General features: G+C 44.9%; 1 protein-coding gene across 1 annotated transcript in view; it reads right to left on the bottom strand.

Annotated features, from left to right (window-relative positions):
• Positions 1–240: 240 nt before the first annotated feature.
• LOC126995207 (neuropeptide SIFamide receptor-like) overlaps positions 241–17,410 on the bottom strand; it is a 72,135-nt gene continuing 54,965 nt past the window's right edge. The window contains exons 3-7 of the mRNA XM_050854535.1: positions 14,562–14,687; positions 4,538–4,693; positions 2,024–2,164; positions 1,564–1,743; positions 241–873 (exon numbers count right to left, since the gene is read on the bottom strand). Coding sequence (XP_050710492.1) covers positions 475–873; positions 1,564–1,743; positions 2,024–2,164; positions 4,538–4,693; positions 14,562–14,687 — 1,002 coding nt within the window. The 3' untranslated portion in view covers positions 241–474. The remainder of the gene's footprint in view (positions 874–1,563; positions 1,744–2,023; positions 2,165–4,537; positions 4,694–14,561; positions 14,688–17,410) is intronic.

Raw genomic sequence — 17,410 nt, 5'->3', positions numbered from 1 at the left:
TATATATATATATATATATATATATATATATATATATATATATATATATGTATATATATGTATATATCTATCTATCTATCTATCTATCTATCTATCTATCTATCTATCTATCTATCTATCTATCTATCTATCTATCTATCTATCTATCTATCTATCTATCTATCTATATATATATATATATATATATATATATATATATATATATATATATATATATATATATATATATATATGGTGGGTAAGAAATCAATACCTCGGGACACAAGTCAGGCTGACATCCGTGGTTACATGAATATATCAAATTTCAGACACCAGCTTAAAAAGAGCTAACATTCCATTCATACCCCACGGGGAGTCAGTTCACTCTGAATTTTTTTTTATGGGTGACTGACTGGCTCACTATTGGGTGAAGGAGGTTGGATGACACTAAAACTCTCATATCGAGGTGGCGATAGGGTGGGACCATGGCGCCTCTCATACTAAGGTGCTGCATCCATTGGTCTGGGTGGTGGTGGTGGTGCTGATAGTACCAATGGAGTCTGCTGAGGCGGCGGTGGTGGTAGTGGTAGTGGTGGTGGTGGTGCCGGTGTCGTCAGTGGACTCGTCTTTGGAAGCAGTGGTGGTGGTGGTGGATGAAGCCGTGGCACCTCCATTGGTAAGGTTATTAATGATGCACTGCCGGTAGAGGAGCGTGGGCTTGGTGGACGAGGAGCGGCGTTTGGTGGCAGCGGCAGCAGGGGAGTTGGCGGCGGCGGCGGCGGCGGAGTTGGGCGTGGGGCGGTGGTAGTGCAGCGAGGACGTCCCTATACACCGCCGCTTCTCCGCGGGCGTGGCGGCCAAGACGGTCCGGGCGCTGTGGCTGTCTAGAGGGATCTGTTGGTAGGGGTGGGGGATGCAAAAGAAAGAAAGAGAGAGAGAGAGAGAGAGAGAGAGAGAGAGAGAGAGAGAGAGAGAGAGAGAGAGAGAGAGAGAGAGAGAGAGAGAGAGAGAGAGAGAGAGAGAGAGAGAGAGAGAGAGAGAGAGAGAGAGAGCACAATTAGGCAACGTGCTTCAAGATGAATATATTTTAATTCGTTTTTAAATATGTTCTTCATCATGTCCGTAACGATCATATCATAATTTTCACTGGTGAAACAAATTCATGCGCACTGGGATGGAAAATGAAGCTTACAGCATTTGTTATTAAACTCAAATGAACAGACAAATGAGCCGTTTATATGGAAAAATACAGCGACCTAAATTCAAACCATCATCCACTTCATCAGCCATTATATATCCCCTACAGGACAAAGGCCTTTCCCCTCGTTTTCCATTTCTCTCTGTCTGATGTTTCTGTTCACTCAGGTAAATCCTACATTCTCACCTCTTCACTTAATTCTCTGTTACCCCTGACTTCTATCCTTCCTTGGTATGCACTCTGTTACTGTGGTTGTCCTTTTCTTAGATTTTAAATGAAAGGTACGTGTGAAGCGATCTGTAAAGTCAATTAGTACTCAGCTTGCTAATCAATGCATCACCCAACTTGCATGAAACAAACAATGCAGAATAGCTTTGTTTTCCCACCTGCACAAGCACTGACTTCCTACGCGTCTCTGCAGACCCGGAGGAGCTGGAGTATACGGAGAACTCAGAGGACGCCTTGGACTCGAGGGAGCACGGGTTGGGGGCCTTGACGGAGGTGAAGGACTTGCAGTTGGTCTCGAGGCGGAGTGGTGAGCAGCATGAATGTGACACGAGGATGGCCTGTTGGTGAGGTGGGAGGTCTATAGAGAGGGTGTTGTAAAAAAAGGAGACGAGAGAAGAAAATGTAAGAAAAGAAAAAGGAGACAGAAAAATATTAAAACACCATCTTCTGTTCTCAAAGGCCATGTATTATAGTTGTAAGAGGTCAATAATCAATAAAAAATATAAATTAATAGCAGTAAGAGCACAAGTTATAAAAGCATCAGTAGCGGTAAACGAAAAAATATAACCCTCCTACACACACACACACACACACACACGTTTCCTCATCACCACTCACCTTGAAGCCCGCACGGAACTTGTCGTTGAAGAAGGCGTACAGGATGGGGTTGATGCACGAGTTGGACGCCCCGAGCCACTGAGCGATCGGGGCTAAAATGTGTATGAAGTGAGTCTCCATGTCCGTGGGAGCGACGCCCAGCTGCAAGACGAGGGAAGGAGAATGAGACGAGGGAAAGAAGAAACTGAGGAAGGGAGCGCAAGAGACAATGCGGAAGGGTGAGAGAGAGAGAGAGAGAGAGAGAGAGAGAGAGAGAGTGCGAGAGAGAGAGAGAGAGAGAGAGAGAGAGAGAGAGAGAGAGAGAGAGAGAGAATGGTGGGATGGAGATTGATTAATGGATGAAGACACGCCATAGCGGCCGGGGAGATAAAAGGGAGGGAACAATAGATTGACAATGAATGACAAGTCGCTTTAGTTTTCTTTTTCATTATCTCTTAAAATGGTGTATCTTATGAGACGTGAATGTTCTCTCTCTCTCTCTCTCTCTCTCTACCGATACTGCTGCTGTTCCTAACAATATTGAAAATCCCAGTCATTTCCTCCGTGGCTCTGAAATCAGTACAGATGAGGTTCTCAAAGCGCTGCAGTCACTTAAAACTAACAATAGTCCAGGACCCGATAAAATATATCCAAAATTACTTAAAGAAATATCAACAGAGATACTCAGACCTTTAACAATGCTGTTTAATATGTCTTTTCACCATGGTATCGTTCCTAGTTATTGGAAAATGGCTAACGTAACACCCATTTTCAAAAAAAGCGACAGAAAATTACCGGATAATTACAGGCCAATCAGCTTAACTTCAATTATTGGTAAATTATGAAACAATTATTCAAGATAACGTAGTCAACTACCTAGAGTGTAATTCGCTAATTCTGGGCTCGCAACATGGTTTCCATAACAACAGATCTTGTTTGTCGAATCTATTAACGTTCTATAACGAGCTTTTTGCAGTCTATGATGTTTCTAAATCACTTGATATTATTTATTTGGACTTCCAGAAGGCGTTTGATGAAGTTCCACACTACAAGTTGCTTCATAAAATCAAGGAAATTGGCATCGGGGGTAAGCTTCACGAATGGATCAAGCACTGGCTAAGCAATAGAAAGCAAAGAGAGCAATAGAGAGCAAATGGAGTGACCTCTGAGTGGATGCCAGTCACTAGTTGTGTCACCCAAGGCTCTGTCCTGGGACCCGTTCTCTGCGTCATTTACATCAACGACATTGACCTTGGGCTCAATAATTTCATTAGTAAATTTGCGGACGACACGAAACTCGGCAATGCGGTACTTACAGAATGTGACAGGCGGAGCCAACAAGAAGATTTGCGTAAAATATCAGATTGGTCAGTAAAATGGGAAATGCCTTTTAATATAAACAAGTGCCAGATTCTGCAGGTTGAATCTAGAAATATATAAGGACTATGAAATGTGCGGCGTTAAAATTAAAAGCGTTCACTTGGTCAAAGATCTTGGCGTTACAGTCGCGTCTAGCCTCAAGTTTTCCCAGCAGTGCAACGTACGAATCCGTTAAAAAAGCAAACAGGATGATGGGTTTGATTAAGAGAAATTTTCATTCAAGAATAAAGATGTACTGCCTTTGTATAATAGTTTCGTCAGACCTCATTTGGAGTATGCCGTGCAGTTTTGGTCTCCCCACCATGCGAAAGACATTGCTAAATTAGAAGGTGTTCAGCGTAGAGCAACCAAGATGATTTCTTCATTACGAAACAATCCTACGAGGAAAGGCTGTCACATCTAAACCTGTTTTCTTTGAAAAAATCCGCCTATGAGGAAAACTGATCGAGTGCTTTAAAATATTACGATTTTACAAACGTGGATCCGACCAAGCTGTTTGTGATGAATGATTCGACGCGAACGAGAAATAATGGCGCTAAACTCAAATGTAGACAGAGACACGCCAGTCCTCGTCAACGGACCGACTTGGTCGGCTAGATTTCGATCGCCGATAGAGTCGGTCTGTCGGCTCCCTGCTACGGGCCGCCTTTGGCAAAGGCCCGTGCTCCCTCGTGCAAGAGGGAGCAATCTCCCCCCCCCCCCCCTCAAATGTAGACAAGCTCATTCAGATTGCACGAAATTCTTCTTCACTACTGCTGTCGTTCGAGATTGGAACAGATTACCACCATCAGTGGTGCAGTGTAACTCGATTGCATCGTTTAAGAATAATCTTGACCGCTATCTCCTCCGTCTCAATGTTCACTAGGTCAGTTTTAACGCCATGGTGGCCGCATAATAACTAACATTTAGGTTTAGGACAGACCACCTAGTTTGGGCCTTAGGGCCTGTGTGGTCTGGTTATCTATGTAATTCTATGTTATTCTCTCTCTCTCTCTCTCTCTCTCTCTCTCTCTCACACACACACACACACACACACACACACACACACATCCATACATAAGCAACCGCCTCCATTACCTGCCCATCAACCCACCTTTTCTTTCTCTCCCCATCACCATACATCTACCCTCCCCACGTTCCTCCTCCCTTCCGCACCTTGAGCCTAGCGAAGATGGCGTAGAGGGGCAGCCACGAGAGGGCGAAGAGGATCACCACCACCAGAAGCATCTTGATAACCTTGATCTTAGAGCGGTGCATCATCATAGCAACGCCCACGTCCTGCCTCTCGCCTGGAAGCTTACGCCGCCACACCTGAGGAAAGAGGGCCACACCTGAGAGAGAGAGAGAGAGAGAGAGAGAGAGAGAGAGAGAGAGAGAGAGAGAGAGAGAGAGAGAGAGAGAGAGAGAGAGAGAGAGAGAGAGAGAGAGAGAGAGAGAGAGAGAGAGAGAGTGTGTGTGTGTGTGTGTGTGTGTGTGTGTGTGTGTTCCTTGGTGCCTGGGGTCTCGCTTTGGTGTGTTTGTAGTGAGTCGAGGGTTCCAGTTTCTCTCGCTAGGCAGCCGTGCACTTGAAGTCTCATGTCCCCGTCAGTCCTTCCTCAGTTTCCTTCATGCAGAGACAGCGGAGACCCAGATACATTTCCTGCTTCCCGTGTGTGTGTGTGTGTGTGTGTGTGTGTGTGTGTGTGTGTGTGTGTGTGTGTGTGTGTGTGTGTGTGTGTGTAATAATAATAATAATAATAATAATAATAATAATAATAATAATAATAATAATAATAATAATAATAATAATAGATTTATTAAGGTAAGGCAGCCGTTAGGCTGAAAATATACAAATAAAAAATACAATAAACTAATAGTAAATAGGGAGGGAGAGGGTGGGGGGTGGCTTGGGAGAGCTAAAAATAGAGACATAAGGGAGAGGGAGGGCGGTGTGAAGGGGGCACTTAGAGGGTAGCGGCGAGGTGCTAATCTCCACCGCTGCCCTTTGGGTATGACTGTCACTGGACATTGTTTATCTTCCGCACCATCGCGGGCACTGCGCTACGTTTGTAACGGTCGGCTCGCGGCGCTCTGAAGGGGTTGAGTTTGTTGTGGTGTCTGGGGAAGCAGGTGGGGGGAGGGGCGTCCGGGGGCAGGAGGTGGCGGTGGCGAGGATGGTGAAGCAGGGAGATTCCGAATTTTCTGAGGGCGTCCTGGTGCTTGTCAGAGAGCCTCGGGAGACTCAGGGTGGTTAGGGCATTGTCGTAGGTGTGATAGTCAGGGCCTAAAATGACCCTGAATGCCCTCTTTTGAACCCTCTCAAGCTGCTGTTGTTGGGTGAGGGTAAGGGACGATGACCACGCCGGGGAGGCATACATGAGCTTTGGCAGTATGAATGATGAGTAAATACTGCTCAGCTCAGCAGCCGGTGCCCCCAGCGTCCTGAGTCTACGCAGCATGTACAGCTTGTAGGAGGCTGCTCTGACGGTGTTGGAGACGTGGAGCTTCCAGTTGAGCTGGTTGTCCACAGTGATGTCGAGTAGTTTGGTGGACTGGACAACCTGGAGGTGATGTGAGCCAATAGACAGTAGCGAAGGTGGCACATCTCTCTTGGACGTGCAAACGTGCATCACCATGGTCTTCGTGTGGTTGATTGTGGCACTGTTGTCAACCGTCCATGCCTGAAGGTTGTCGAGCGACGCTTGAAGAGGTGCATAGTCTGGATCCCTGTTGTTGACGGGGACGCTCAAGGTGCTGTCGTCAACATATTTACAGCGATGCGGTGTGTCCATGAGAGAGTCGTTAATGAGCACCAAGAAGCAAAGCGGACCCATTTTAGTGCCTCGCGGGACGTCACACGTCAGCTCAAGAGGAGGGGAGACCGAGCCCTGGGAGCGAACTATTTGCTGGTGTGCGCTGAGGAAATCAGTCAGCCACGATACAATATTAGGGTGAAGCCCCAGCTCAATGGCCTTAGTAATGACAACAGTGTGGTCTACAAGGTCAAATGCTTTCCTGAAGTCGACAAAAGCAAGGGCAAGGGAGGTGTCTCGTTTGTCCAGGTGGCTGTGTATGAAGTCTAGAAAGCTGACCAGGCAATGAGTGCTGGAGGAGTGCTTCATGTTGCCAAATTGTTGGATGTCTATGAGGCTACTAATATCATCATAAGCCCAGTTAAAAATAAAATCTTCACAAATGAGGCTGGGAATGGGCGTGATGGCGATTGGCCTTAGGTCATTAAGGGACTGTGGGCTGGAAATTTTGGGGATGGGAGTGACAAAGGAAGTTTTCCAGTCGCTAGGGCAAGTGTTTTGTTCAAGTGAAGCATTTATTATGAAGCAAATGGGGGTGGCAAGTTCAGGGGTAAATTCCTTATAGATTTTGATTGGGAGGTTAGTGGGCGTGGTAGCTCTGTGCGTCCTTAATTCCTTTAATTTATTGAAAACGTCAACCTCCTGGACGGAGGGGGGTGGGGAGGGGGATGGTAGGTAAGTGAGGAGGGCGGTGAGATCAAGTTTAGGGAGGCTTTGACAGATACCCGCGAAATGTGTATTTATCTCCTCGGCCGCTCGGTCAGGTGATAAATGTGAAGCGCAAGGGAAGGAGGGTGAATGTTTGCCGAGTCCACAAAGAGACCTGACCTTGTGATACCACTGTCTGTTGTTGGCCTGTTTAAGATGGTGTATTTTATCTGGATAATAGTTTGCTCTGGCGGTTTTGATCTCCCTGATGACTCTGTTCCTGAGCTCTCTGTAGCGGGCAGGGTCTGTGTTGTGGACCCTGTTTCTCTGCGATAAGAGCCTCTTTTTTTTTTTTTTTTTTTCTTTTACAGCAAAGGATACAGTTCAAGGGCACACAAAAATCAAACATTAATAAAAAAAAAGCCCGCTACTCACTGCTCCTAAAAAGAATCCATAGAGGTGGCCGAAAGATAGGTCAGTTTCGGGAGGAGAGGTGTCCTGATACCCTCCTCTTGAAAGAGTTTAAGTCGTAGGCAGGAGGAAATACAGATGAAGGAAGATTGTTCCAGAGTTTACCAGCGTGAGGGATGAAAGAGTGAAGATGCTGGTTAACTCTTGCATAAGGGGTTTGGACAGTATAGGGATGAGCATGAGTAGAAAGTCGAGTGCAGCGGGGCCGCGGGAGGGGGGGAGGCATGCAGTTAGCAAGTTCAGAAGAGCAGTCAGCGTGGAAATATCGATAGAAGATAGAAAGAGAGGCAACATTGCGGCGGAATTTAAGAGGTAGAAGACTATCAGTATGAGGAGGAGAGCTGATGAGACGAAGAGCCTTAGCCTCCACTCTGTCCAGAAGAGCTGTGTGAGTGGAGCCCCCCCACACATGAGATGCATACTCCATACTCCATACGATGGTGGGGTTGATCCAGGGGGCGTCATATGGATGAACTGGGAACGTCTTGATGGGGAAGAAGGTGTGGTAGGCGCTGGTAATAGTGTGCTGGTACTGCTCCCATTTGTAGTTGACGTCTGGCTCATTTGTCACTTCAGCCCAGGGGTGTTGCGTAATCCACTGCCCGAACCGTCTGATTACCGAGTCAGTCAGGGGCCTGAATGACCTGGCGGAGGATGACTGAGGCAGTGAGGTGGTGTGAACCGGTTCCCACAGGACTGACAGGTGGCCGCTGCGTCCCATGGGGGGGAGAGGCTGGGGGGGTGAGTACTGCTGGCTCAGGTCGGTCATGATGAGGTTGAAAGTAGCTTGTAGGTGGGTGGGGAAATGAATGACCTGAGTGAGAGTCAGTTGGTGTATCGTGTTGTTGACGTCTAGGTGGTTAAAATCCCCACAGATGTGTGTGTGTGTGTGTGTGTATGCTAACCACAACTAATAATTTTAGACTGTACTATCAGTAACATACCTTGTCGCCAGTTTGGGACTATATGGGGTGCCCCTCTGGGAGCCTAGTCTGTCCGCTTGCTGGTAACGTACGCGCCACCCTCGGCGGAGTGTGGGGTGGGAGGTGGGGTGTTGGGGTGGGGTGTAGGGGTTGGGGAGGAGGGTGGTAGGGGTTTTTAGGGGGTAAGGGGTAGGGATATATAGATTTCCATGGTTACGTACGTAGTGTGGGGTTTGTTTTTTAAAGTGGTCGATAACTGCGAGCGTGGGGGGGCGTGGGCGGGGGCGTGAGCGGGATCGCGTGCGTGGGCGTGAGCGGGAATCGCGTGCATGGGCGTGAGCGGGAATCGCGTGCGTGGGCGTGAGCGGGAATCGCGGGCGTGGGCGCAGGAAAGGGCGACGAGCCTCAGAAAGTAGAACGAACAGAGAAAACAACGGAGATTTTGCCCGGCAATAAAACGAATGAAGTTTTAATGACAGAGAAAGAAGAAAAACTACATTCACAGGAAACCATTATGGAGACATCTGTGGAAAGTAAGAATGTTACTGAAAATGGCGATGGTCCTCAGAAAGTAGAACGAACAGAAAAAAAGTGGAGATTCTGCCAGGCAATAAAACGAATGAAGCTTTCGTTACAGAGAAAGAAGAAAAACTACCTTCACAGGAAACCATCAAGGAGATATTTGTGGAGAGTAAGAATTTTACAGAAAAGGGCAATGGATCTCTGAAAGTAGAAAGAACAGAGGTAACAAAGGAGATTCTGCCAGGCAATAAAACGAATCAAATATTAGTAACAGAGAAAGAAGAAAAACTACCTTTAGGGGAAACCATTAGGGAAACATGTGTGGAGACTAAGAATGATACGGATAAGAGCGATGAACCTCAGCAAGTAGAACGGACAGAGAAAACCATTGAGATTCTTCCCGGCAATAAAACGAATGAAATTATAGAAACAGAAAAGAAAAACTACCTTCACAGGAAACCATTAAGGAGACATCTGTGGAAAGTAGGAATGTTACAGAAAATGGCGATGGTCCTCCGATAGTAGAACGAACAGAGATAACAAAGGAGATTCTGCCAGCCAATGAAACGAACGAAATTATAGTAACAGAGAAAGAAGGAAAACTACCTTCACAGGAAAGCATTACGATGACATCTGTGGAGAGTAGGAATGCTACAGAAAATGGCGATGAACCTCATAAAGTAGAACGAACAGAGAAAACAATGGAGATTCTGCCCGGCAATAAAACGAATGAAGTTGTAGTAACAGAGAAAGAAGAAAAACTACATTCACGAGAAACCATTAAGGAGACAAAAGAGGAGAGTAAAAACGTTACAGAAAATGGCGATGGTCCTCTGATAGTAGAACGAACAGAGAAAACAATGGAGATTCTGCCCGGCAATAAAACGAATGAGATTGTAGTAACAGAGAAAGAAGAAAAACTACCTTCACAGGAAACCATCAAGGAAATATCTGTGGAGAGTAGGAATGTTATAGGGAATGGCGATGAACCTCAGAAAGTAGAACGAACAGAGATAACAAAGGAGATTCTGCCAGCCAATGAAACGAATGAAATTTTAGTAACAGAGAAAGAAGAAAAACTACCTTCACAGGAAACCATCAAGGAAACATCTGTGGAGAGTAGGAATGTTACAGAAAATGGCGATGGACCTCTGATAGTAGAACGAACAGAGAAAACAAAGGAGATTCTGCCCGACAATAAAACGGATGAAGTTGTAGTAACAGAGAAAGAAGAAAAACTACCTTCACGGGAAACTGCTGTGACGCCACCGAAAGTTGTTAAAAAGATTAGGAGAAGGAAAGCTTGTAGGTGTGACTCGTTGTGGACCCTTTCGGTGGTAACAGAAAAATTAGTTGAAAGAATTGCTGCTGTTGTATTGAAGGAAATGACAACAGAGTAGTGATAATGTGTTGCTGTTTCTCTTATCAATTTCGTTGAAAAAAATCAAAATCAAAATAAATATTGAAGAAGTTGGGAGACCGTGAACTATTCAAATATGTCACTTATGAACACGGTGATTGCAGCCCCGGTTTAGATTCGAGAGAGTTATGTTTCTTTTAAGAGTGTACACATACAATGCCGGTTTGTCTCCGGCCTTGAGTATTACAGCATTTAGTGGCGTCCTTAGTTAACCCGGTAGCAGCGACGGGCCAAATTTGTGGCTTTACCGTGTAGCAGCGACGGGCCAAATGTGTGCCATGATATAACCCCCAAAATAGATGATACATAAACCGATCACAAATGCGTTGATATATATATATATATATATATATATATATATATATATATATATATATATATATATATATATATATATATATATATATATATATATATCTATATATATATATATATATATATATATAATGAAATGGTGTGCGTGAGTGATGATTTTTTCTCACTATTCTCGCTTAGATGGGCCTTAAGAAACATGATCCCCGCAGCTACCAGGTTAACAGTTTGCCACAGTTTACCTTCTGCAGGTTTCCCCAGTGAGCACTGAGGCCACGCGCAGCTATTGCATTGACCCTCTTACCTATATAGTTACCGCAGCACCCAGATTCAAGGAGCCGTTATTTAAGGCAACATGTATAAAATTTCAGCCTGTCTCCATGCACGCATTATTCACGCCTAGTTAGTGCCACATCAACTGTTAACGAGCCATTTTTTTAAGGCAAGATATACATGATGCCAGTCTGTCTATTTTCATGTATTGATCCAGACCCTGGTAACGTCGCATCCAGTGTCAAATAGCCATTTTCTTATACAATATATATATATATATATATATATATATATATATATATATATATATATATATATATATATATATATATATATATATATATATACATATATATATATATATATATATATATATATATATATATATATATATATATATATATATATATATATATATATATATATATATATATATATATATATATATATATATATATATATATATATATATATATATATATATATATATATATATATATATATATATATATATATATATATATATATATATATATATATATATATATATATATATATTCATAATGTCAGTCTATTTCCATTTATTAATCCGGACCCAGCTAACGCCGCATCCAATTTCAAAGAGCCATTTTTTCAAAGATAATATATGCGTAATTCCAGTCTGTCTCCATGTATACTAAATCACACTCAGTTAATTTCTGCACCTGTATTACGTTTAGGAGAGCCAGATTTTAAAGGAAGACCTGCATAAATAACGTCGGTCTGCTTCAGTTCAGTATTGTAAAACAAGTATACAAACGGGCATCGTATTGTTCCAAGCCCAGTTAACGTCGTCTCCAGTTTCAGAGTCACAATTTTTAGGTAATATAAATCTACACGTAAGGCAATTTTGTCTCCTTGTATAAATTCACGCCCAGTCAATACCCCCTCCACATCCCGTTTACGTGCGCCAAGCTATAAAGGAAGACCTATACATGCATAACCTTGGTCTACTTCAGTTCAATAATTTACCACAAATGTAAGCCACGAGTAAGCGCGTCTCCCCACTCTGTCCCCGTTCATTAATATATACGCCGAGAAGCTCTGACAGGCGTCCCCGAATGTTGAACAAACCTCCTCTTCTGCTGCTGCTGCTGTATACCGAAACGCCACATTATTCACGAGGTCAGGCGGGGAATGGGTTTAGTCTTTTGTGCGGGAAAGGAGAGAGAAATAGAGAGTGGAGTAAAGAGAGAGGGAGAGAGTAAGAAATGAGGATTCCATGGGTCAAGCACTCCTTCCTCCTCCTCCACAGCCTCCTCCTCCTCCTCCTCCTCTCCCCCCTCCTCCCCCCTCTCCTTCCTCCCGCTGCCTCTCTCCCATCTCACCCTCCTCCGAGGTGCGTTCCTCGTCGTCGTCCCTGGACACTCCCCCTTCCTCTCCCCCCCCCTTCCCCCTCCTGCTCTCCCTCTTCCTCTTCCTTCTCTCCTTCTTCCCCCCCCCCATCCTCGACCTCCTCTGCCTTGCCCCACCCACTTCTTTCTCTTCTCATTCTCCCCTGGCCCCTACCCCTTCCTCCTCTCCCTCATCATCCTCTTCTTTCGCCTCCTCCTCCTCCCCCCTATCACTTCCGCCACAGCCGCTACCCTCCCCCCTACCTACCCTCTTCCCCGTTCCACACAATCCCACCCTGTTACCACCCCTCCCTCTCTCTCCTCACCCCTTCCTCCTGTTTCAGCTTCTCCTCCCGCCCCTGGCGCCGTTCCTATAGTCTGTTCAGAGCATGAAGTCGGTTCAAGGTGTGGCAGATTCCAGAATTCCCATGAGTGCAGCTCTGCCAGTTCGACCGCCAATTATCAGATTAGCACTCTCTCCTGGCCTACCCACCCACAACCCACCTGTTTAGCTCTCTCTCTCTCCCTCTCGACCCGGGGGAGGGACCTAGGGGGACACACCGACCACCACCACCACCACTACCACCACCACAACGTGGCAACATGGGAAAAAATCGCTGCCACATGTCATAGAATTTATACAAATCCTTGTTATAATCCTAAACATCGACACTCATTGTACTATGTAGCTTCCTTTACTATATACAGAATATATAAAATATCCCTTTCAAATAGCACATGGATGGGAAATAAGAGAGAGACGCATGTACAAAGGTTGATTTGGTAGCATGGCTAGAGGTAAACGACGATACCAGCTCCACCCTGAACCGACTTCATGCTCTGAACAGACTATAGGAAAGTCTTAGTTGTGGGGGACAGTCAAGTTAGGCTCATTGACAGGTACTTTTGTTCAAGGGATAAGGGGAATAGATTTAGAGTTTGCTTTCCCGGGGCAGGTATTCAGCACGTTTCTGACAGGATCGAGAATATTTTAACGGGGGAAAGTTTTCAGCCAATCGTCTTCTGCAGTTTCGATGGCAATGATGGAGCATATGTATCCTTTTGTTGATACATACGTAGATAAAGTTTAAACAAAGGATTTTCACGATACCATTCACCAAGATCAACCTCCTGAGCGTCAGTGAAAATCGTAAAGGTCCTTTTCTGCCTTGTTTTTTTCCTTTTTTTTTATCCCCTTTTCTGCACCAGGCAACACCTCTTTTCCGGCTTCTATTGGAGCCACAGTTATCTCTTCTGAGCCCAACTCCTTCTCAAATTCTTGCGTCGGGAAAACAGACAGATTCCTTAAAAAAGGGTTCGAATCGATTACAGTGTCCGCTTGGCGGGCTAAAAAACAAAATGTCATTGTCCCCTCGATCCATACTATATCGATTGCACCTCACCGTCCATCCCTGCGTTCTGGCGGGGTGATCTCTTATACCGAAGACAACAAAGGGACGCTAACGTTCCAGCTAAAATGTCATTGATCACCTATACCCGCCCGCCCCCACGCGCGCCACACTCGCGCCCGACTCTCACTCACACGGAGGGAGGGAGGGAGAATAGGGGGGGGGGGAAGCGGGAAGGACAATGATGACGCGAAAAAAATGATGCAAAAAAGACGATTTACTGATCACACCTCTCCGTATATACGTAGGTTTATGACATTCGAACCAACCACCCCGTCAAAGTAAGGGAAACAGGAAGCATGGCTGGCTGGCTGGCTGGCCACGACGCCCGTGAGTGGAAGGGGAAGGGAAAAAAAAACTGCTCCCCGTCCCAACCTGCACGCCCACGCCCACGCCCGCGATTTCCGCTCACGCCCATGCACGCGATTCCCGCTCACGCTCATGCACGAGATCCCGCTCACGCCCCGCTCACGCCCGCGACCCCGCCCCGCTCACGCCCCCGCCCACGCCCCCCCACGCTCGCAGTTATCGACCACTTAAAAAAAAAAAAACTCACACTACGTACGTAACCATGGAAATCTATATCTCCCTACCCCTTACCCCCTAAAAACCCCTACCACCCTCCTCCCCAACCCCTACACCCCACCCCAACACCCCACCTCCCACTCCACACCCCGCCGAGGGTGGCGCGTGCGTACGTACGTACGTACGTTACCAGCCAGCGGACAGACTAGGCCCCCAGAGGGCCACCTCATATAGTCCCAAACTGGCATCAAGGTATGCTACAGCTATCCTCTTTGTTTTTATTTTTCCTTCTTCTCTTCCTTGACTACCAATACTTCCTCCTCTTCCCCTTCCTCCTTCTCCTCTTGCTTCACGTCCTTTTCTTTCTCTCTTTTTATCCTTTTCCTCCAACTACCTCCACAACCACCACCACTACTATTCTACTACTATTACTACTACTACTACCACCACTGCTACTGGTGCTGCTGCTACTACAACGAGGACGACGACAACGACGAAAACTACAGCTCACCTTGCGCCATATGAGGATGTAGCAGATGGAGATGACGGTGAGCGGCAGCAGGTAACACATGACGAGGTTGGCCAGCACGAAGTACAGGTTACCGCTGTGCTCATCGGGCCACTTGTCCATGCATACCTGTGGACATAACCTGGATTAGTACATGACGTCTTAACCTTTCACATTACAGCCTCCTTCGGTGTTACATGTGCTCCAGTACTGGTTATGCCTTCTATTTCCACCTTTGCTTGATGCTACCTGTTAGACATCTGGAAAAGTATGACTCAGTTACCTTTTACTTTTCACCCTTACTTTTTGCGCGTCTCTGAAAACACCTGGATTAGCATAGTACGTATTGACTTTTAAATTTATAATGTAATACGTTAGCTTGTTTCCCAGTTTATCTGATTATTATTATATTAACCTGTCTAGCTAATTGACTTTACGCTCTTCATCAATAACTACTCCCAATGCCGTTCTTTCAATATTACTTATTCACACACACACACACACACACACACACACACACACACACACACCTGCCACCACTTGTCAGCACATAGCAATTGGACTTCTACCTCGCCCTGCCCGGGGACTCTCGCGCCTGCAACAGAGTGACAGGAGGCAGTACAGGGCGAAATAGAGGAGGAGGAAGAGGAAGGCATGGGTGAGGAGGACGAAGGCGAGGGCGATGACGAGTAGGAGCAAGGAATGACAAGAGTAACTAGGAATGACATGGGAACGGAAGATTTTTTATAGTTGATCGTTTTTGCATAATTACTTGTGTAGGAAGCTTATGAACTCGAGCATAACATAAGCTTTTTATTATTTCACAGGCAAACCTAAAATGATTTACGTTTCAAGTTACACATGATAGTGGCCCCAAGATCCGATTCCTCATATATGACCTAGAGAGGTTTTCCATTGAGAGAGAAGGAGGAAATTGATGCGGAATAAAAATGGCAGATAAAAAATAAAGATGCTGATAAAATAATGATAAAAATATGACGACGACGACGACGACGACAAAAAAGAAGAAGAAGAAGAAGATAGTTATGAATATGATTAGGAGCAAGAAAAAACTGGAACACGAAAATATGAAAAAAAAAATCGAGAAAGGAAAGAAGAAAATGAAGAATAAGAAGAGAGAGAGAGAGAGAGAGAGAGAGAGAGAGAGAGAGAGAGAGAGAGAGAGAGAGAGAGAGAGAGAGAGAGAGAGAGAGAGAGAGAGAGAGAGAGAGAGAGAGAGAGAGAGAGAGAGAGAGAGAGAGAGAGAGAGAGCAAAGGGGGAAAGAAAGAGGGAGGCGTGCGTGTGTAGGGAGATAAGAGTTGTGATATATGAACGAGTAATGAAGGAGTGGGAGGGAGCGCCATTTAGTTAACCAAACCCAACTTACTCACAGCGACCAACGTTTCCATAGACACTTGAAAACGTCCTAAAGCGGGAGACACACCTTTGACTAAAAATATATAAAAGATTAACCCTAAAATGCTGTTCTGTCAAGATACTTAAAGAACCCAAACAATCTCAATGCCTAAACTTTTTCAGACTTCGTAAAGGCAAAGCTGAGGGCATACGCCATAGCTGCGCGTGGCCTCGGTGCTCATATCCGTCGCACTGGCCCTTGAAAACCCTTGAAAAAAGCACCAGCGACTACAAATAACTCAGAATAAACCTAAAATACCCCTCTTTTCCAAAATAATTCAATAACCAAAACAATTTTATTGCCGAATTTCTTTCTTACCCATGAATACCTTTAAAAATGACAGAAAATGCATCAGCTGATAGTCAACCTTGAATATCCTCTTCGAAAAAAAATATGAACCTGTAAAACAAAGACGAAGTAATTATTTTAATGGAAAGTGCTCTGAATGTTAAGTTGCTTCGTTAATTACTAAATAAGCAAGGATATGAGCTCAAAATTATACCTGGTCGTTCTCCTTCCATGGACTTCAATAATTACTTTGTGCTACGAGGACGTGATTACTCTTGTAACAGTAAATGAGAACCGCGTTTAGGGAGCCTTTTCCACTTTGTTATGTCCTTGGCTGCCTTCCTTCTTGAAAGAATAATGTGTACATAATTGATTCGTTGGGTGTTTATTTATAGCTTCTGGAGGTAAAAAAATGCCTAACTTGAACCTTCCTCTCTCAGAGAATCTAGTTACCCATGAAACAAACACGTATCTTCGTATCAGTATTGAGGGCTATGGCTAAATCATTAGATACAAAACACTTGCAGCTTCAAGAGGGGAAAGAATGCCTAACGAGAATGTTCTGCTCTCGTACAGTGTAGTTATCTAGTGAAACAAGCAAGTATTTTCATATCAGCAATAAGGGATCAGACTAAATCATTCGCTACAGAATACTTACAGCTTCTTCAGGGGAAAGAATATTTAACTTACACGTTCTGCTTTCGTAGGCTACAATGTGGTTACTCTGAAACAAGCTCGTATTTTCATATCAGTAATAGGAGCTAAGACTAGTTCATTCGTTACAAAATAGTACAGCTTTGGGGTGTCAGTTTGAACCTCCTCCTCCGCTCATGGGATCTAAATACTCTCTGAAACAAACACGCTTACCCGAGGGACAAAGACACTTTCCTCGGTAACTTTGGGCGCGTATCGATATACATTTTTCCCCACTGATCCAAAAAAATACTTTATCTCGTCGCCTTCGCCTAACTTCTCACTAACTCCATTTCTTCCCCTCCTGATTTTTTATCCTCTCCTCCTCCTACGACATCATCCGTCCATCTCTCTCGGTGTGTTCCTTCCCTCTCCTTCCTTCCTTGTTTATGCGCTCTCTTCGATCCTCAATATTTTTTTTTATCGTCGGTATCTTTTCCTACATCACTTGTC

This window comes from Eriocheir sinensis, chromosome 1 (assembly GCF_024679095.1).
Source record: "Eriocheir sinensis breed Jianghai 21 chromosome 1, ASM2467909v1, whole genome shotgun sequence".
NCBI lineage: Eukaryota > Metazoa > Arthropoda > Malacostraca > Decapoda > Varunidae > Eriocheir > Eriocheir sinensis.
The sequence above is the reverse complement of the archived record's forward strand: the minus strand, read 5'-3'. Positions and strand labels throughout refer to the sequence as shown.